General features: G+C 24.7%; 3 protein-coding genes across 6 annotated transcripts in view; 2 read left to right on the top strand and 1 right to left on the bottom strand.

Annotated features, from left to right (window-relative positions):
- LOC132920207 (rhotekin-like) overlaps nt 1–14,494 on the bottom strand; it is a 34,747-nt gene extending 20,253 nt beyond the window's left edge. Inside the window, exon 1 of one of the 3 annotated variants that reach the window (XM_060982401.1) lies at nt 14,476–14,494. In XM_060982401.1, the coding sequence (XP_060838384.1) occupies nt 14,476–14,478 (3 nt within the window). In that variant the 5' untranslated portion in view covers nt 14,479–14,494. Of the gene's footprint in view, nt 1–8,343; nt 8,672–12,257; nt 12,659–14,475 lie in introns of those variants that run through there. The other 2 variants (XM_060982398.1, XM_060982399.1) reach the window with 2 other exon arrangements.
- LOC132920209 (uncharacterized) lies at nt 12,840–15,253 on the top strand. The gene is made up of 6 exons (XM_060982402.1): nt 12,840–13,454; nt 13,887–14,133; nt 14,202–14,421; nt 14,489–14,739; nt 14,819–14,918; nt 15,041–15,253. The coding sequence occupies exons 1-6, from the start codon at nt 13,237–13,239 to the stop codon at nt 15,157–15,159; spliced, it is 1,155 nt and encodes a 384-aa protein (XP_060838385.1). The 5' UTR covers nt 12,840–13,236; the 3' UTR covers nt 15,160–15,253.
- Nucleotides 15,254–16,395: 1,142 nt separating this feature from the next.
- LOC132922177 (sugar transporter SWEET1-like) lies at nt 16,396–20,983 on the top strand. Of its 2 annotated transcripts, XM_060985541.1 has the most exons (7): nt 16,396–16,805; nt 16,867–16,958; nt 18,924–19,001; nt 19,067–19,190; nt 19,261–19,416; nt 20,411–20,530; nt 20,588–20,983. In XM_060985541.1, the coding sequence occupies exons 2-7, from the start codon at nt 16,891–16,893 to the stop codon at nt 20,675–20,677; spliced, it is 636 nt and encodes a 211-aa protein (XP_060841524.1). In that variant the 5' UTR covers nt 16,396–16,805; nt 16,867–16,890; the 3' UTR covers nt 20,678–20,983. The 2 variants fall into 2 exon arrangements, with proteins under 2 accessions (XP_060841524.1, XP_060841525.1); XM_060985542.1 differs by lacking the exon at nt 16,396–16,805 and having other exon boundaries at nt 16,812–16,958.
- Nucleotides 20,984–23,439: the final 2,456 nt, after the last annotated feature.

Below are 23,439 nucleotides of genomic sequence, written 5' to 3'. Positions count from 1 at the left end.
AAATAAATAGTGGCATTAGTAATATGTGCTAAAACAGATGTAGTTTTAAGAGAATTCTACACCCGCCTGTTGACTCCGTCTTACAAATATTAAACAACGCAAATTTGTGTTTAACAGAACGAATTTGGTGTTGTTAGCTTTGATATATTAAAAGTAAATTGATTTATGATAAAATTTAAAGGTTAGAACAACCCTGTTATAATATTATATTCATCGTCTGTTTTTTACGATATTTAAATGAATTTATTTAAATTTTAAATCCTGATCTTGGAATTTTTAAATATTTTAAAAATTATAAAGCCATATTATTTTCAATTACTTAAAATTTTATTTGATACTTGCGCTATTTAATAAATGTTTTATGACAATAAAAACTTCTTTTCAAAATAAAAGAACCAACGTTTTTACAGTAAATTAATAATTAATCTTATAATATACAAAATTCAATATTTTTTATTTTCAAATTACGAGTAAGTACACTGTAAATACATAGTGAGCATGCATGGCGGGGGTTTAGTAAACTCCCACACGAAGCAGAAAGGTGACGGTTACATATGTGAATTTCTACATGAACAAAAATACACCAAAATGTATTTTCCTGTACGACGATAAAATTAAATGCATTGCTTTTAGTACTGAGTTAGTATTACTATCAAGTGTCATATCTACTATCCAGCCACCACATATTATCTAGACTTATCTTTATTAGTTATTACCTATGATACGATATAGATATGAACAATCCATTTTCTTAAATTAAATACTGGTTGATAATTTAATTTTTACTGTGATTATTATTATTATTATTTATAGTATATAAAGTTTATACTACGTATTAAATGAGGATTATACCTACATATTATTATGTACGAACTGGATTTAATTAAGAATTGGATTAGATTTGTTTTTATGCATCACTGATACAAATAAAATTTAACCCCGCCAACTATACATTTAAGTTGTCAGTCATAATTCTGAATAAACTGAAAAGGAAATTTGTATTAGTTACAATTTGTTTTTTGTAGTATTTATTGCGTATCCATGAGTAATTTTAAGTAGTTATACTTATATCTCATGTATAGGAATTTACAATTTACATTCATCTGCATAGCAAATTACACTGAACAAACTTAAAAACTTAATTTAATACATTATAATTACTAACTTACAATATATATGAATAATAAAAATAATCTTTATTTTATTGAGAAATAGTATGTTGATTAAATATTATTTTAGACGATTATTTTTAACTACAAAAAAACATAGTATTTACTAAATCATAATAATCGAAAACAACTTGCCCTTTAATCAACATAATATATGCACAAGTGCTTGCTCATAAATCCAGTTTTACAGGCACGGACCAAAAATATGTATTTCTAAATTGCCATCAATCATAATAATAATACGGAATATTTTTCTGTATTATTATTATTGTCCATAAAAGCCTACATGATGAGTTGTAATAATGGACTGTAAAATATAATTGCTGGTATTTTAAATATACCTACCTACAAAAATATTTGAAGCGTTTTATCAAATATAAAACTTGTCAGAATAGAGTGATCTGTAATTATAAAAGACCGAAATACATTTATTTGATAACGGACAGAACCAATTTCTTCTAAAATCAAGTTTTCGTAATCACTCACATGCTATAGCCTCATAGTAAATAAAATTATACATTCTTTTTTTCTTTTTCATTTTTTTTTAGCCGTATTAAATACGATAAACAGTGATAATATTAAGTAAATCATATTTGATAGATTATTATTTACATTTTATATATTTCTCTTAGAGAATAATATATATATGAATGCACTATGTTTTTAAATTAGTTGAATATAGATAAGATATACATAAAAGATATAAAAGTACTCATTTTTATATGTTACATAAAAATGAAATTTAGTTACTAAATTTTAGTATAAGAATATTGTCTACAATATGCTTTTGATGTATCTAAAATAAGTTATATTACGTTTCAATTAAGGGATATAAAATTATATAATCAAAACAGAATTAAACTCATTAATCTATTTAAAAAAAGAATAATATGGTTATTTTTAAAAATATAAACTCATAAATAAATATATTTTTTGTTCGCTCGATAATTTTCAACCTATACTATAGAAATTATTAAGTATGTGATATTTAACTGATATATATAATAATTTAACCTCGAAAGTCGTGTCAGTATTAAAAATATAATTTTTTAACAACTTGAAACTATGTAAAAAAATGTTTATACTTTTTGAAATATTGAGTGTACAATGATAAAAGAATCACCCTGTATAACATACATTTAATTTAATTATTTTTTTTATAGTTAATACTTAAATATACATTTAAAATTTTAAAAACTAATGTATTTTCTATTATGTATATGTTTACATGAAATTAGTAAAGTAATTTTTATAAATACAGAAACTATAGATAAGTACTAAAAATATTAATAAATTGCTTGCAAATAAATTTTATTTTTAATGTTGAATAAATAACAAGAGTTCATTAATAAATATACAGGAAAATGGGTATTTAGAGACAAAATTAGATTTAGAATATAGAAGCATGTAATCTATTGCTTCTAAACAATGTTATTTCCTCTAAAAATGTTCGATTAAAAATTGAAGATTTGTATGTAGCAATATATTATTAATTAGTTAGAAATTGCATTAAGTTGATACTTTATTAAAGAGGTGTAATAACTTTTAAATTTTGGGCGGAGTAATGAATGTATTTATTTTACAATGATGTGATTTTTATTTTTTGCGTCTATCATCACTTTTGGAGGCATGACCAGAATGACAAGAAAAAAAATCACATATCATTGTAAAATCAATAGCTCAAGTCGCTCCACTCAGAATCTAAAATCAAAGAGAAATGAAAATTTTTATGAAAAACCAGTTTTTGACAAAAACGTTTTTGTGTTTTAGCGTAACTTAAAATCAAATAATAACTATATAGTTTTCTTTTCACTAAATGTTTGTTAGTATTACATAACAATACAATTTTCAAAATATTTTGTCTCTTTTTGAGCAATTTTAAGACACTATAATTATCTCTGTAAGCAATGTTTTGGAACTGAGCACTTCCTAAACCATTTTTTTGAAAACACTATCGTTATTGCTTTTAGTAGGAATTATAAATTATAGAAAATGATAATATACAGTTTTGTATCTAAGTATAACAATAGAAAGGGGTGCACTGTCGTGCAATCTCTATACTCTATATACAGCTCAAACAAAATATTTAATAGTATTAAATTTTATATAATTATCATATTATAGCCAATATAGCCTGTACATAGGTTTATCGTGTTTATACCTATAATAAATAAATCAATAATGCATTTTATAGATATATATATCGATGAAGAATTGAACTCTTTAAAACTAGTCTTTTCAATAAAATGTAAAACGTGTAATTCTTAGGAGTAAATATATAAGTATTAAAATATTATGTTCTTTAATAAATATAGGTACTAATTCAGAGTTAATCAATTATTACGCTTTCTTACGAATCGTGCGAAGCCGATTCAATTCACACATCTTAGATACAATAGATACATTTATAATTTACAAAAGATTTGGAATAAAATATAAATTTATAAATTTACCTTTATATGAATCTTAAATTACAAATCCTAAATACTAAATATTAAAAAAAATAATTAAGAATTTATTTATGTTGTAATAAATTACAAATGTAATTTGTATATAGTGTAAAGGTAGAGGTTATATATGTATATCAACATCAATTGAATTTTATGTATCATATGATGATATAATATTGACTATAAATATTTGGTATATATTTTATTACGTTTTAGATTCAAAGAGACGCAACAAATATAACAATATTTACTAAATTAGTTTTACAATAAATTAATAGATATTACTTTTTTTTTTAAGGTGAAGAAATTTAAAAAAAATGCCATATTATACCTAATAACTTATTAATGAAATTATTTTAATGTTTATTTAAATACGTGTTTAAAAAATTAAAAATATTACTGTTTCGTAATCAAGTTCCGATTCATAAGATATGAATTAAATAAAGTCAGATTCTCACTACCGTTATATAGGGTTGATTATATTCAACTTGTAAGTATAATATGTTGCCTATATTTTATCACCCACCTGTGTATTAAATATACGGTACACGAAACAACACGGTGTAATATGAACCCGGTCTATAAGCTAGAGTTATTAATAATTACCAATTGATAAAAAAAAACATCATGTGTAAACACTAAACAACTAATATGAATTCAGAATAAAAAATAAACACAATAGTAATAAAAAACCGGATATAAATATTAAAATATATAAAAAACAGTTGGGGAGGAAAATAAATAATTTAAACCTATTTATTTTAAAACGATTGTGTAAGAACATATTCATGCCCATTCAACAATTTATTAATAAAATAGAATAATAAACAATTTTAATAAACCAATTATTCAAACATATCATGTTATACACTTCTTATGTTTTTAATTTAATACGTTTAATTCAAATAAACAAAACAATTTTAAAAAGTATTTTCATACATAAAATAATTATAAAATAAATCTAACATTATTTCTCAGAGTATCCCTATAAATTTAATTATTGAAGATATATTCTATATACATTGTATAATATATATAATATAAAAATGGTATAATACATTAGTTTGATATAACGTGTCAATTAAAATAACGCAATAATTATAACTAGAATCAATAATACTTTTTAATAAATAACATATTATGTTTAGGTAATATTATCGATTGATTTCATGATACACAATTTTAAAATTAAGAAGCCAAATTGTAAATTACAAGAAAAAAAACATTTCATATAAATATCTGTGTACCGTAGATAATATTATATAATTAATATATATATATTATTCGTGTTGTGTAAATAATAGGTCTTCTAATCAGATTACAAACAGTTGTGACATAGAAAATGAATAACAATAACATTTTTTATGATCTTATAGTCAACAATCGGATAATCGATTACGTATATTTTTTTTATCTATTGTGTGTGTAATAAAAAAATAACAACTTAATATTAGTATATTAAAAATTGTATAGTACGACTTGTTTGTGATAATTAATAACTATTGATTAGTTATTTACTAAAATAGTACTAGGAAATAGTAACTAGTCTTGATAAAAATAAATAAATTCATTTTTAATTTTAATAACAACTAAACAACTATAGGTAACATTCGTTAATTGTTATCAATTAATAAAATAACTAATAAATAATACAATTACCATATATAACAGTCGTGAATTATGATGAACATTGGTCAATATTGATGTAAATAAATCACAACATTATAAATTTAAAAAGGCCGATTTAAAAAAAAATTATTGTACCTTTAAAAATAATGTATCTTGTGAGGGAAGTTATAACTATCTTTTACATGTTTCTTTTAAGATATTTATTTTTAGTTATACGTTTTTTAATAAAATGAGAATTTTAATAAATATTTATTCTTAATATGCGATCATTGTTACACGAATCTTTAATTTATAATGTTATATTGTTTTAATTTATATTATTGTCATATTTATAACAAACAGGATATATATATATATATATATATATATATCTTAGATGTATGATGTATCTACCCATAACATAAAATAAATATTTAATTACATAATAATATAGTGTATTTACAGTATAGTTAGATATTGCAGATAGTGATTGCGCATTGTATTTTTTTTTATATAAAAATACATTTTAATTATAAAATAAACAAACTAAATTATTAGATACATAATATAAGGTATATAGAATCCTCAAACTTTGATTTGAAATTACTCATAAAGGATTTTTTTTTTACCTATAGCTCAATCGGTCAGTGGACTTTAATGAAGATTGTCACACACGTATGTTGTTATTATTGTTTGAGTGGATCGTTATTATTTAATACATAACAAAAATAGAAGATGAAAACGCAGTAGTCAATTCAAAAAAGAGAAAACGTACACGTGTCGTTCACAGTGTTAACACTAGATAAAATTATACACAAGGCCATTTCTTAAAAAAATAATTTTATTCCCTTATAAGTTCTACCAAACATAAAAAATATAATATAATGATCATATTGACTAAAACTAAATTAAGTCATTGATTAATCGAGTTAAAAATGTATTAATACCTTTAGCTTATAACATATGTGTATAATGTGTATTATCGATAAGTTATTTACATACTTATAAAAACTATAAGATCAATTAAAAATAGTACAATATTTCAATTCAAAAAATATATTAGCCAGAGAAAAAACCCTAAATAAAAACATATACCTATTAAAAAAACGCATTAGTCTGCAAAAACATAATATTATATAGAATATATGTAGATATACGAATTATTATAAGCTTTAAAATAAAATAAGTAGATCAAATAAACATTTAAATGTAAAAAATTCAATTTTTACACGCTCTCATATACCTATTAAGAGCATTTATATCTCGGTAAATAAATGTGATTTGTCATGGAATATTGTGCGATTTATCCAATGCACGGTTGTATTAAAATAATATAGGTACATCGTATAGAATTCTAGATACTATAGTAGTATATAGTAGACTTCCAAGAGCCTTATAGGTACCATTACATAATGATACAATTTCAGCATTCCAATCATAATATTCAATTAAACACACGGATGTCATCATAGTTAAAATATTATTCTCCTGTTATATTTACAAAACTGTTGTTATTTATGTCAAATGATCAATGAATCGGCGTATCTAAATAATAAAATAAAATTTAGCACTCCTAATCTACTGCTGCATGACGACAGCTAACTCATTACCTTTCACAATATCCGTACAAGAAATACATACCAGCTACCTTCATAAAAAACAGATTTTAACAACCTAAAAATGCATTAAGATATTATAATAACGAGGAATTGAGACTAGGTAGTAATATATATTTATAAACGCTACAAAAATTAAATAAGTTCATTAAAATAAATACAATCTAAATTTAGATCTATAAAAACATTTTTTTTACAAAAGTTTTTCTACCTAGTCGGTTTATTTAACTATATTTATATATTGGGATATCGTATTGATTATACATATATTTATAATTCGATTTTTATCGAATCACAATATAAATAATTTAATTAGGAGTAACATTGTTAAGAGTTTTAGTATATATGTTGATTGTTGATGTTTATAATTATTTAACCTTAGTACCTAAACACACCTAGTTGTTTATTATTAAAGCACAAAATTCTACTGAGACACAAAATAATAAAAAATAAATATTATAATCGTTAAAACGGTATTATTAACAATAATATAATCGTATTAATTTATTGACTAAGTAGGCATAGTCTCGTTTTAAAGATATATATATTATATATATATATATATATATGATATATCTATACATAGAAGAAGGAAGTACAATGCAATATAATAATTCAATTGTTTAAAATGACCGATTGACTGTGAAAGGTTGATGGCACACGATTTTGCTACCCACCAACGTCTTGAAAATACATAATTATAATACTGTAGATACAGAGGAAATGGGCTCCAATCATATGCATAATTTAAAAAAAATAGTATTTCTTTATTTTACACTATGACTGACTGTTATGTCTAATCAATAATCATGGAAGAACTATACTGTTGTAGAAACAAAAAAAAAATATTTTAAAATATTCTACCTTAACCTTTATCAAAATAAACTTTAGTTAAGTTAAATTTAGCTATAGAATTTTTTTATATAACTTTAAACACTTTCCTTGAATTAATAACTATCCGATTTCCTTTTTCCTATTCACATTTTCATTGTTGGTACAATCGTCTATTATATTTCATTATTTTTATTTACCTATATATTAACAATTCTCAATTTTACACTTGTTATGGCGTCCATCTAAATGTTTTTCATCTTATAACCACTATTATTACTCCATATCCTATTGTCTAAATGAAAACTATTCGTTTTAGACTTTTCTCTTATCAAAATATACCTTCCGTTTTTTTTCTTTTTTCAATTTTTTCTAGTAAAATTCGTACTAAATTTCTTATAAATAATTTATCAAGACTAATTTTTAAATAAAGGTGAGATAATTCAATAATAAGGTATTTAATATCCATATGTTATTATAATTCGTTTATTTAGACACCTTTATGAATTTTTGCTTATTTAAAAAAAAAAAATATTTTAAACGTGTAACTTTATACAACAAATCGATTTTTGGAGATACAAATTTTAACACATACACAAAAAAAAACATTCAACTGTGTGTGTAATATTATACACATTTAGAAATAAAGATATTTTAAAAATTAAATACCTTGTGCATGTTCATTGTTTGAGTAGAGTTTTTGACAATTTGCATGCCTTGGCAAGTGTCTTCGTGTACTATGTACAACCGTATATTGTACATTCTGGACTCACAATAAACTGCATTAACGAGCACCAAAATTGTTTACTATTATATCATACTACTACGGACTACAATTCATATGAATTGGCCATAAAATGAAGTTAAATTTATAAAAAAGGTCTTATACGTATGTACGATTAAATTTTAATTATAGGCATAATAAACTACGAAAAAAGTATACATAAATTATATTGTAAAACATCAGATTTTATAAATTTGAATTATTTTTCGTTGAAAAATATCGTCTGCCAAGAATAACCTAGGCACGTGAGCGTAGATTACAAACTGAACGAAATAACGTTTACGCACGTTGCCTGTCGATTTCGACACAACACGAAAATACTACGTCTACAATAGATAATTGTTTCTATACAACCAGTTGTCGGTGGTCGGTGGATGGCACAGCTAGTGGTAGGCATAAAAGGAGGGAAACGTACTCTCATAACTCTCAGCATGATTCAATAAGAAAAAATTATCACGCATTCACTAAAATATCACTATAGGTACCTTCCCATTTTTTCATTTTTAAAATAACCATGAAAAAAATATTTTCAAAAATGAAGGACAATTGTTTAAATGTTTTTATTAAACATAAGAGTAAAAGAAAAAGTTGAGTTTAGAAAAATTTCAATTCTGGGAAAGTATTTATCAATCGGACAATGTCGAGCTTTAAACTATTTTTTATAAGATAACTCTACTATAAAAATTAAATTAATAATAAATAAGTATAAAAATAATAATTATTTGCACCTTATAAATTACTGTAACTAATTCATTTAATTATCTTTTAACTTGGCATTTTGTTTATAGGACCATTAGCTCACTATATTGATTCGATAAATGTTTAATGATCGTTCATACAACTCAGCATAGTATATGTACGTATTTACTATTTACCTAATATCTTAGAGTTCATGTAAATAAATAATAACACAAGTTATAAGATTATTAAAAGTATTAACATTGATTTTAAAACTATATATTTATATAATCAATGGTTTTAATGACGGTCGAGTATATTACCGTGACAATACTTTAACATAATATTCCTCTTTCTCATACTTAATCAAATATAAGGATAGATATAAATGAAGTTCCTTAAAATATTTAAGCTTTAGTATTAATAATATAGATTATAGATACCATTTCATTACTTTTATTCACCTGTATTACAATTCTTAATTGATAATTTTACGCTCGTTATGACTTCCATCTAAATGTTTCTCATCTCATAATCTTATGTTTTATAACTATTATAACTATATATTTTTGTCCAAATGGAAATTATTACCTATTTAAACTTTTTTCTGATCAAAATACACCTGACGTTTTTTTATTTGTCCTCTAAGCTTATTGTTTTAATTACTGTTTTATATAAATAAAATAAATTTAAAAACAAAAACCACAGAGAAGAAAATAAATTACGGAATTGCTTTAAGATTAAACTGATTTTACTCGTATCCCAAAAAAGTCCCGAACTTAGCTAAAACATCAATATAAATCCTACAAAGGTTTATTGCTGGAAATAAAAATTATCTAAAGAGACATTATACTTGCGTATAAGCATATTTATTTGCTGTATATAGTTTAATTATGTTTGTTGTTTGGTCAGGTCTTTCGTATAGGCACGTCATTTGTGGGAGGGAGTGCAAGATGTGTGTTTACATGCAGTTCCACACTTACTTTTTGTAAATTGCTTTTTTAGCCTACCAAAAATATAATAAAATATATGTACAATATGTTTTGAATCTGATATTGAGAATTTGATACAAAGAATAAATAATTTAAAATTAATTTATATTTTATACCATGGCACAATGTTGTTATTAAAATTAAAATTAAAATCACAAGTTATTATAAAACTAAATTTACGCTCTAAATAAAAAATTTAAAAATGTAGAGTAGAAACATTCAGTACTTAAGTTAATAGTAGTAAATTGTGACTTAGTAATGAATTTAAAATGACTTGCAAAATAAATAATAATGCACTAAAAGCTGAATTTACAGAATAGCTCTATATATCGGTAAATATTGAGCTTAACACTTATCTGATAAATGATAAGAATAACTATATAGATCCGGATTTCGATGTCAAGTTAATTAGACAAAAAATACCATAAGATAATTCATTCCAAGTAAATAATATGTTTCATTTCACTGATACTTCAAATAGATGAAACTTTTCACCATTTTTAAATATTTTATTAATTTAATGCATATTAATTACGTTATACACGAGTTTTTAGTGAAATTATAAAATTAAAATTATTACATCAATAGAACTACTAAAGTAGTTAATATATTATCACAATATTTGATTTCATAGTTTTTATGTATTTTTCATACGTTTCAAATATCAATAGTCTCGATCGTTCTATATACGAAACGATAACGTCTTTATCTATCTACATTCTATAGCAATTATTAAATGTAGGTACCTATAGTGTCTTACCGGGTCTCAAACAAATAACTGATTGGCGACTTGGAAGTTAAGTACCAATCTTGTTTATTTCGATTACCTTCAGGTTCACATATAGGTACTCGAATTAACGAGATTGTGAGTGTCAAAGTTCAGTATTTTATTTTTGTAATACAGTTACTTCAACTTCAGTTAAAATAAAGATGTGTTAAAAATTCTAAAAGTTAAACCAATTTAAGTCATTTTTTTTTGTCATCAAAGCTTTGAAAACTGAAAAGTCATTTGTTATTATTTTTTATTGTTTTGGGGGCATTTAAATTTCAGGCCTTATTGATAAAGTGATAACACATTTCTGGATGAAACGTCATAACAATATTTTGACTTTTAAAAGCAAATATCAAATATTACTCTTATCAATAATCACTTGCCAACAATTCGTATCAAATATAGTGATTATTAATGCTTATATTTTTAAATTTTATAAAATATTTTCACAATAATCCTGAAATTTTTTCCTTGAAACTTTTTAAAGGATTCATCCACAGTACGCTTTTGCAAGGTTATTGTATTACAACTAATAACGTAATTTTTTTTTTTGAGAGATGTAGACTATAAACGTCAAACATAATTACATTGATTCTTAATTCTATACATAAAAACTAGACAAATATCAAAAAGTAACTCACTGAATACCGATTAATGGTTATTGTAATACACATAAATATTATATAAACACTATCATGTAGGACAAATCACAAATATATATTAGATATTATATTATAAAAAATAATATTGAAATCATAATAGGTACAAGGTTATAAAATTAATTTGTAAAGTTTAATTTTATTGGTAACAAAAAAATACATGTTAACTTAATTAAGTAATACTTACATAGTGTATTTTATATGTAACTATCAGGTGCATATACAGGGGGGGTTTCACCCCCCACCCCAATTTTTTTTTATGTACGCGCCTGGTAACTATACTAATAATAATAAATAATAATTTATAATAATTCATCACTTAATCTAATTTAGTTATTCTCTATCAAATTATATAAGTTTTAGAGATAAAACCAATAATGGAAACGGAAATTTAATAACAGCAATAATTTAATAAAGTAATGTAAATAATTTTTTACCAAGGGATACCTAGAATATTTTCCATTTACAACAAATACTCCGATGTGATACACATCGAGTGGCCTATCAAATTAAACTACACGATTGTAAATTTAAATAATCTATTTTTCCAACTTGTTGTACTAAAAAATGAATAAATGTTTGAATTCCTCAAATAATCGAAAATAAATAACAAATACACAATATTCGTAATTATTACTATTTTCCATACACATACGTATGATGTTACGTTTAGACTTGATACACTTAGGCGTACTTACCTTATATTTGAGTCGTATCGATTCTCTCCGCCGAATTCTGCTATGAAATTCACTAACACTATGTAAGAACGCGTTTTCTTTGTCAATTGCCGTGCTACCAGGCAATTGGCATTTCGTTGACAAAGATTTTCTTGAATTTTTTGACGTGGGAGCCATATTGATTTGTTATTTTACGACGGCGCACAATTTTGAAATAAACGGGTGTTACGACTTATTGTTAAAACATAAAACAAATTTAAAAATATCAATAAAACACTATGTTATTCAGAATATACGACCAAAACGTTCGAAATGAAACACAACAAATTATACTACACTCAAATTATGTAAAATAATAAAAATATATCTGTCTAAAACCTTAACTAACGTAAATGGCATTACTATTATTTGTTATTAATAATTAATAATTATTATAATTTTTTATCACATAGGTAAATACACGTCGATAAAAAACAATGGTATAATAGTAACGGATTTTTTTCGAAATTTTCCTATGATAACACAGTTATCGTGCGTGTTACAGTGTCGCCACTGCTAGTGATTTCTCTATTCAGTGTTCACCTACGGCGATAAGAATAGCGGTAGATAATACAACCGTGGTTGTATTGTTGTTGTCTGTCGGTATTATTTTGAAATATTTGAAGCATGTTGATACTACCGGGCACCGGCTCAGCGGCTTGTAACTCGTGTATTCTTAATTCTTATTTTGTCTGCAAAATTCTAAATGTATACAGTGGAACTGACTGACTTTTATTTAAATGTTTTTCTCCATTTAATTGATTTCCATTACTTCACTGTTTAAGTTTATTGTCATCAGACACAAATACATAAAAGTGGCTACTGATTAAACTATTTGTTAAAAACTTATAAATTTCTCAATCGTTTTTCTTAGATTCACTTAAGCTATACTACATTTATGAATGACTAATTTTAGTTTTAAATTTTATTAAATAGTAATTGAAATATATTTTTTTTTAAAATGCGCATTAAATTAAACCTTTTGCAACTGACACCGAATAGGAATCCAGCCATTTATTGGCTTCATATAGACATGACTTACATTAAATTAATAAAACAACTTAAACAAAAAGTACAAAAAGTGTTAAATGAACCTCGTGATATAGAATTATGTTTTGATAATGTACCGTTTCTGGATGAAGATGATATCAATGCAATTAATGAAAATGAAGAAATAACGTTAGTATACTTTTAACCCGTTAATGATCACATAATATTTTTTTTTTAGATTTGTTTGTGTGGGTTGAAAAAATTTCACAATACAAAATATTTTAAAATTACCACTCAAAATTGCTATTTTGTAATTTATAATAACTATTAATGTATGTATTCATATAATTATTTTATTTACCTTGTATGAGTACATTGCATATTACTTTATAAATAAAATTTATTCAAATTAAAATTTGTTACCATGATTAAATGTTATGGTAATGGTTATGATAAGCTAATCGGTATTACTGACTTGTCTTACAGATAATGACCTAAAGCTAAATATTTATAAATACTCTGAGAGATTATTTACCCTGCTATAACCAGTAACAAACTAAAATCAGTAGCTTATAAATGATACTTATTATTAGTTAGTTTACTACCTAATTGTTTTTTTAGTGTTATAGTGAAAAAAAGAAATATTTATGATGAACCAAAATACACCCAAACTGAATCAATTATTATAGACGACGATATGATTCCTAATAATACCAATGGAGTTTTATCTCCCTTTCATAAAGTGGTTGTAGAACCTATTAATGATATTGAAAATTCAACTTCATCTGAACTATTAAAAAATCCTAAAAAAAGAACACGCAAGAGGACACATAAAAAAAATAAAAAAAACCTTAAACCTGTTGAAAAGGTAATTTTCTTAATTCGTAATATAATTTATTTTATACTTATCTTATAAAAAAATAATTAATTTTTCAGGATTATGTGGGTTCGTTATCTGAAACTTCTATTGTGTCCTCAAAGGAGACTTGTAAAATGCACAAACGTTTTAAATTAGATAATGTAGAAAATCTTAATCAAGAAGATAGTTCTCATTCCATACATTCTGAAGAAGAAAAACTTGAAGTAACAAGAGAAGTTTTTCGTTGTGACTCTCCAGCTCTGACTTTTAGAGAACAAAAAGATACAAAGCTTCCTAGTATGTTACATTTATTTAAAAAAAATTTACTTTAAATTCATTATTACTACTTACCATTTAATTTCAGTTTGGAAAAATGAAAAACCATTAAATATTAAATTCCACAAAGTTCCAGTATTTGTACGTGGTCAAACATGCACACCGATAACTTCTACACAAAATAAGAATTACACTGAAAATGAAAATGAAAACAATAAATCTAGTGATAGCATCACAAGTGAACATTGTGATATGTTAGTTGTAGATTGGAAGAACATGTCACAGATAAAAATAACAAATATTACTGAGTTACAAATTTATGATTTATTACAATTCAAAGCAAGTTTTTATTATTGTATTCCGCATATAAATATATTTAATTATAAGCTTAACATATTTTTGTTTTATATGATTACAGATTATGTCCATGAATGAATGCGGTGAACCCCATTTGTCATCAGTTATAACTGCACGTTTAGATCACATTTATAAATGTACATTACATATTCAAGTACTTTGTAAGTTGATAACTAAATTATTATTTGGTAAAATATGATATTATTTATTTATTACTTTACTTATGAACATAAATGTTATGGTTAGATTATTATTTTTTTATTTTATTATTAATTTGTTTTAGCTGGAATTAAAGAATTTATGACAATTAATCCAAAATTCAAAATGGATGATGAAGAAGATATTGGAACTCAGCGTGAAGTCGAATTTGATGATCTTTTTGAAATTTTTAAACTTGTTTAATCTGTTTGCTTGTTTTATTTGTATATTTTTATTATCAATGTATCATGTATGAGTGAATTGTTCATGTTTTATATAAATTGACAAATTATCTCTATTTTTTGTTTAAAATTATATTTTAAAGTTCTAACTTCTAATTTAAAGACTCGCACAATAACAAGTATATATAATATTAATTAAAAAGAAAAATAATTATAAAACATGTCCTCTTTCACATAGCTTATTATGTGTAGTACAAAAGGAAAACAGTGTGTAACAACAGATTTATAATAATAACGACATTATTTTAATCCATAACAAATATTTTCTTAAAAACATAGATAGTGTTTTTATTTTCTATTACTGTGTAAGAGCAATGGTGTAATCAGTAGATACTTTTATTTAGTGAATTTCATAGTTTTTATTTTAAAATTGCTATAATTTAAATTGCATATTTTTAAAATGCTCATAATAAAATTGAAATTTAAAAAAAAAGCCTATGAAATTTATTTGGTAATATTCATAATTTTAAATTGGAGTATTTGTATTCCTGAAAATCTTGACATCTTACTATTGTAAATTTTTGAATCATTTGCAACATTTTTATCACATAAATAAAATAAATCTACAAAGTCACAAATATTAGAAAAAACTAGTACCACTCATTAATTTTCCATTAAAGGACTGAAAAAAATAAAAAATGAACAATTTTTTAAAAATTAATCAAAGACTAACTTTGATGCTTTAGATTTTAAACATCCATGAAGCAATACCACAAGAGAAAAAATGGAAATAATGTATTATTTTCATCATAACGCAATTTTTAAAAATTTCTTTTATTTGGTTTTTTTGTTTTTTACGTTGTTAAGTTATTTCCTAATTCAATTTCCTTAACACTAAGTTCATACTAGAAAATATTTCTTAGATTACTTATCTCTTGATCAAATTGAATAAGTAAATACTAAATAACTATGCAAAAGCCCAAGTATTTCGAGGGGTGTTTGAACACACAAAACACCCCCGTGTATGATCATAGAATATAAATTGTGTGTCATGATCACGAATTAATCTTCATGATCTGTAGTACTATCACAGAATAGATTATTGTGGTAGTAGTGACGTTATGTAATTATGTACTAGACAGTAGTGTTTAAGAATGGTTGTAATATTGTAGATAGTACTATCTACAGCCGTTGCCGTCCGATTGGTGTCTAACACGATTAAAGATAAGTAAGTATAGGTGTCTAATCACTATTCACTAACCAGTAATAGGTATAAAAACAATAAAAATATATTGGTATTCCGCTTTTTTTATGCCTACATTCACATTCGTCAATCGACACAATCCCACCCGACTCTATATGCTTTGGATGTTCAGAGCATTACTCGTATACATTACACCTCCCGTTTCATAATCATCCATCAATTATTCCTACTCGCGGAGTATTTTAAACAATTTTTTTCCGGAGTATGAAAAAAACCTCACGACATTCGAAGGTCAACCACACAAGTGGTCCGGTGGCCACTTCAATAATTAATGTTCCTGTATAAATAAATATATAAACTACTATTATGAGTTTATGACGTTCATTTAACTATATTAATTTGATTATTGGCTCACTTTTTAATTATTTTGTATTAGCTTATTGTATTTTGAACTCTTTCTCTTGGTAGGTATCTAAAACCATAACTTTTTGTTTTTAAATTTTAAATATTATTCATAATTTTTAGACTACCTATAACTGGTATTGAAATATGAGTCTCACAGACACTGTTGGCAAATGTGCAGCAATTGCAACTATTGGAACATTCTTTGCTCCTGTGTAAGTACATAGTTTAATTTAAAATATTCAGTATTTTATAATATTTGATATTGATAATTGGATTGGACACATTTTAAAACCCTGTTGCCTATATTTTTAAATTATATTATTATTTTTTGAAAAAAAATTTCTCAAAAACATACAATGTTATACTTCACAGTGTTTTAAGTATTGATTGTTCATTACATAATTTAAAATAGTATTTTATTTCAATTATACTAATACTTCATATAAACCAATATAACATTTTAATTCCTATTAGGTTCCAGTTTATTACCTAAGTGCATATTATTAAAAAAGTTCTTAACAGTAAAATAATACATTAATTTTAGTATATTAGTAAAGTTACTCATATGATGATTCCTTTGCCTTTTTTTTTTGATTTTTTTCATATTTTAGTTGTTCTATATTTAAACAATAAATAAATTATGTTACGGACACTGGACAGTGTAAATTACCTGTAACATATAGAAATAATTTAAAAAAATAAAACATCTAAACATGTTTTTTAAATATATTTAATCGATGGTTAAATGGTTATGCATATTTGAACAAATTATAAGAATTTTCATCAACTACCTAACAAATATATTTAAAAATATTTCATATAGGTAATTTGACAGTTTTTTGTTCTTTTCTAGTACTATATGTCGCCTTCCTAAAAGCGTACAACACAAAAGTTATATTCAGTAGAATCAATATTGTATTGTTACCTTTAATGTAATAATATATGTAGATTTTAAATTAGTTGCCTTTGAAATCAATACTAGGCTCTAGAAAATATTGAGATCATTAACCTGCTAAATCAATAATAAGACTTAGATTAATATTTTAAAGTGTTGATAGTTAATTAAGCAATGAGCTAAGTATTTTAAATGAATACTTAAAAAATATTTTAAGCAATAAAATTGAAGTACCTAAATGGCAAAAATATGTGCTATAATACAGAGAATAATCTCATGACATCTTATGGGTTATTAATCATGTATTAAAGTATAATATTGATTAAAGAGGAAAACGTCATTTATATTAATAGTGCTATTACGTGGACTTGAACTTTGAAGACTATTTACAGTTGTTAACTAAAAAGGATTATAAAATAATTAAATTCATGTATAATCTTATTTAAAGAATCAAATTATTAGTATGTGATTAGTAATAATTAAAAATATATTAATTTGTTTATTTAACTATTTATATAATAGAACAGATATTGATAAAAAAAAAAAAAAAACTAAATTGTAATAATATCTTAAAAAGTTTCAAAATTAGCACAAAACTCTAAAAATTAAAAATAATCAAGAAAAAATTTTTATTCTTAAAAATAATTTAAGTTTCCTAGTTACGATATATGTTAATTTAATAGTAAATAGGTCAATACTCAATAGTAATAAAATAATTTTGAATATACTATAAACAATGACAGTACATAGATTAGAATTTCAGTAAAATAAATTTATATTTTTAAAAGAATATCTATGCAGTAAATGTTTAATTTAAAATATGTATGATATTTAAATAATAAATATTTGTTATTTTGTTGGTGTATTGGTGTCAACTAATTTTAAATATATTCCAAAGCATATCCATTTATATAACTTCTGACAAATACATATCCTTAACATAATTATATAATACTATATGATTTTATCAATCTTTAATTCTATTTAAATATAATTATTTTATTTAAAAACCTTTATCAAAACTTTAATGTGAAACGTTCAATGATAAATAAATTAGTCTAGAATGTATTTGTATTGCATATTATATATTAATTTATATAACTAATGTTATATTGTATTTAAAAAAATATATATTTTTTTAAACCTTTTTTTGTCCAGTTATACTGAACTTATCTTATTCTAATAGCTTACCTATTATAACCTTAATAAAATAAGACAACAATATTTTTATTGGTTGGCTATACATTTTTAAAATTCAATAATTTACATTTCACTTTTTCAGTCTTATATGTCGAGATATAATAAAAAATAAAAGCACCAAGAATGTTGATCCTACACCTTTTGTTGGAGGTATGGCTATGTAAGTATTGTATTGATAATTTTTATTTATTTGTTCATCTGTTCACTTTAATTTAATTTGTTTAGGTCCATACTTATGATCAAAAATGGAATACTCATGAATGATCCTAATATTATACCAGTTAACATTTTTGGATTTATATTGAACTTGATTTATTTTTTAGTGTTTTATTTTTATACTGCTGATTCGGTAAATAAATTACTGTTATTTTTAAACATTTAATGTTTTTCTAAATATTATATTGCTTTTGTATTTATAGAAACCATTATTTTCCATGTTAACAAAAGCTACATTGTTCACTGGTGTATTATGGGGATATTCAACAATTGAAGATGAAAAACTGATTGAATACCGTTTTGGAGTTATTCTCACTGTATTAATGTTAACACTAATTGGATCTCCTTTATTCTCTTTGGTAAATTATTCTAAGTGCTTTATTTAGAGGAAGATCTAGGATGTGTAATTGTGGGTAGGGAATGATCAAATATCAATATAGATTGATAATCATATGTTAAGAATAAGTTAAATCTTGTGTTAACCATCAGTGGTGCCCTAGATAAATTATATTTGGCGTCCTTAATCATAGGCAGACATTAAGGGGGAGCTTTAGGGGCTTTTTTGCCGCCCTGAGGCACTTGCCCTAATTGCCCCTCTCTTTGCACAGCTCTGCATGAACTCCTTCCACACTTATTATCTAGATCTGACTCCATTAATATTATTTAAGTAAAATTACCTCATAAAGAAACCTGTATAGCTATTTAAGTTTTTAGGTAAATTGTCTTATTATTATTATTTTTGCAAAAAATATCATTGTCCATGTTTATTTCTTGTATACCCTTTTTGCACAGTACATTACAAAATTAATTAATTTTAAATTAAAACTAGATTAATTATATTTTGATTATAATGTGTTTAATTGTTTTATCATGCAAATAGTTTTTGAGACTGATATCAATTTACCACCAGCATTCATAGTCAATTCTATATTCTGGCACACGAAAGAAGGAATCTGTGCTTCAACAAAAATGTGTCCGTTTTTGCATATATGTAGTAGCATGTTGACTGGTATGTCAGAGTTAAGGAGAAATAATACATCCCTTACTTAAAACTAGTTCTTCTCTGTAGGCTAGAGCAGCGGTTCCCAAACTTTTATGACCACGGAATCCTTGAAAAATAGTTTGTGTTTCGTGGAACCCCCTTTTTTTAAATAATATAAAATAATTTTCTCAATTATCACATACATCTGGCAGAACCTTCGAGATTGTCTCTCAGAACCCTAAGATTCCGCGGAACATACTTTGGGAAACGCTGGGCTAGAGAATGATACCTATTGAATATTAGTAATATTAGTAATTAGTAATAATTAATAAAAATTGATGTTTTCTTATATATTATCATTTATTTTACAGAATAATATTATTAAAAATAAAGATGCATCAATGCTACCTTTTCCAATGATTGCTTCTGGAGCTTTTGTTGGATTCTTGTGGTTAATATATGGGTTGTTAATAGACAACATTTTCATCAAGGTATAATTAAAGATCCTATTTTAACGTGCATTTATACTAAACGTCTTTCTTTTTTAGGTTCAAAACATAGTAGCTGTTATATTGTGTTTGATACAACTGGGATTAATATTCAAATATCCAAAACCAGAAAGCAAGAAACGTGATTAATGAACATAGTTACCTATTTAATGTAGCATGTATTTATGTGTACTGTGATTATCTTATGCATCCTGCAATATTACATTTATATAATATCTTTACATTTCCATTATTTTGAGTACTAGCTTATATAATTAATTAGTTAATTACAGGTTACCTATGTATTTTTCTTAAATTCCAAAATGTGATGTTAAAGTACTAGATATTAACTTTGTGCCAGTGTCATTTTTTGTTTTAAATATAATTATATTTACTGAATCTTATTATACAAATAATCAAAATCATTCCAATAAACTAAATTAATTTAGTTACCTATTTCACTGTTTTTTAGTTAAAATTATTAAAATCATGAATACAATTTTAGATATTATATATCTTTTAATAAAAATGTTCTCAGCAGTTATATCAAAAACATTTCATAAAATGTACCTACTAATCTATAAATAAGCTAACAGTTCAAAATCATTTTTCATATTTCAAATGCAATGATATATCATTAAATTTAAATTTAACATATCCGTTTAGTGACTTATTTGGTATCCACTATTCTATAGAGCGTTACTCACTTGACTACTTTTTTATTTTAATATTATTAGTTAAGGCAATAGCTCCAAACCATAGGCGTGAGCACAGGGTATGCAGAGTATGCGCTTGCATACCCTGCGGCCAGATGCTTGGGGGCACATGAACAATGTCTTAGTTCATTATTTGGACTGGTAAGTAGTTAAAAAATGCTAATACGATATCGAAATGGAGTATGGACTTGTTTTTTAAAATTAATTTTGAAAAAATGAAAAAGGGGGTGGGCAAATTTTATTAGCCGCAGACCATGCGAACAATGTCTGTGCACGCCTATGCTCCAAACCCACGGACAGCGTTGTTCAGGGGTCACAATTTTAATTTATGCCAATAGGTACCTACGCATCAACATTAAGATTTGTATATTATTATTATTATTACCTATTATATAATACATACTAGTAACATCTTTATTTCTAGTTATGCAATTACTTACCTATGCTTAATCAATAATAACCATTAACCCCCCACACCCAATGACCTATGTTGCTAATGCCAAGAGCCTTTTCTCAATAAAAAATAATAATAATAATAACCACAATTCTATTGCACTGCAATTTTATTTATTAGACTTTTATCATAAACAAACTGGGTCACTCTTTACTCGCTCGCTACCTTGAGACATGTTGGATAATGAAGCCAGAAATTATAATAATAAAATTTGATTTTTAAAAAAATGTAAAAAAGGCCCAACTATAATTTTTACGATATTCATGTACTATAATTATAGTCACCATTACAACAGTATCGCGAAAAAATAACGCCATAATATGAGATTTTGAAAAATTAAAAAAAAAATGTGGGGACAATAATTAATATTTAATTATTATTATAGTGTTTTTATAAATAAATAATTAAAAATATAAAATTAAATATTCCTCTTGATGCCGAGGAGATATTTAAATATTTTGAAAAACCTACCTACATGAGTGAAACTATTTATCTTTCATTACCAAATAGTTTGTTTATTTAAAAAATCAAATTTATATCAATAATTCAATATGTTTTAAAAATAATTGTGCAAGGTAAAGGAAAAATAGTTTTTACGTGGTTATAAAATTATGATAATGAATGAATAAAATAATAAAATAATAAATATTGTAAAGTAACCATATTTATAGCTAATAACGTCTGTATGACTGTATTTAAAGCTAAAAAGATAAAATTAATATAAATATAATAATAATAATACATTATGTTTTTAACATAATATTACTCGGCTTGTCCGGCGTATTGTACCAATGTACCTACCAGGCACGTAGTCAAGGGGGGAGACGGCCGGCCCACGCTAAATTCGATGTGGCCTTAGGTCGGCCCACCCAACTTAATTAAAATTTTAGCTCAATCTAGACTGCTCAACTAGTTTCAACACCTTTTTGGAGGAGTATAAAAAATAGTATACTTAATTTGACAATAAGTAATACTCGAATACAATTAATTATATTATTTTATAGAGATAGCCATTCTGTAATCTGCATTTTGTGGTAAATTGTGTCGGTACTATAATACGTGTATTGTTTACTAACTATACATAACATACCAATTTACTATGTCTATGTTACATTCTTATCGGCTCTATTCACGGTTATTATTTCTTATTAAGAGAATGTCAGTGCAATATTTATTTTCTCTATCAAACCAACGCGTGACACGGATAAAACGCTTTTCACCTAAAATCGTTTTTTTATGATTTTAGAGTAAAATCATTTAACAAAAATGATAGAGGACAATGTTTATGAGAGAATGGCATTTTGTTTTTATATTTTATTTTATATTCGACTTTCAAAAAAAAAAAAATGTTGTACATTTAAATGATGTTTAAATTGTTTTGAGATAACATTAATGTGCTCCGTCTAGTCCGTGACACGATGTCAGCGATGTCACCACACTACCACAGCATTTTGATGTATATAATAAATATATACATATTATATCACCATCAGAGCCACAGTCAGCAGTGACGGAACCAGAGAGGGCGATCGTTCCCCCCCCCCGTTCTGTCAAAAAAAAATAGTTTGAAGTCCTTGATTTTAGTTTTTGACTTAATTATACTTCAAGTGGTAGGTAATAAAATTATAGTGATATCATTTTTTTATTACTATTACTATAAAAAATATTTTTTTTGTTCTATACGATACTGTATGAACTAGAAAGTAACATATTTGCAATTCGCTTTGATTGGTCGGCCTGTG

The sequence above is a fragment of the Rhopalosiphum padi genome, chromosome 2 (assembly GCF_020882245.1).
Source record: "Rhopalosiphum padi isolate XX-2018 chromosome 2, ASM2088224v1, whole genome shotgun sequence".
Lineage (NCBI taxonomy): Eukaryota > Metazoa > Arthropoda > Insecta > Hemiptera > Aphididae > Rhopalosiphum > Rhopalosiphum padi.
The sequence above is the reverse complement of the archived record's forward strand: the minus strand, read 5'-3'. Positions and strand labels throughout refer to the sequence as shown.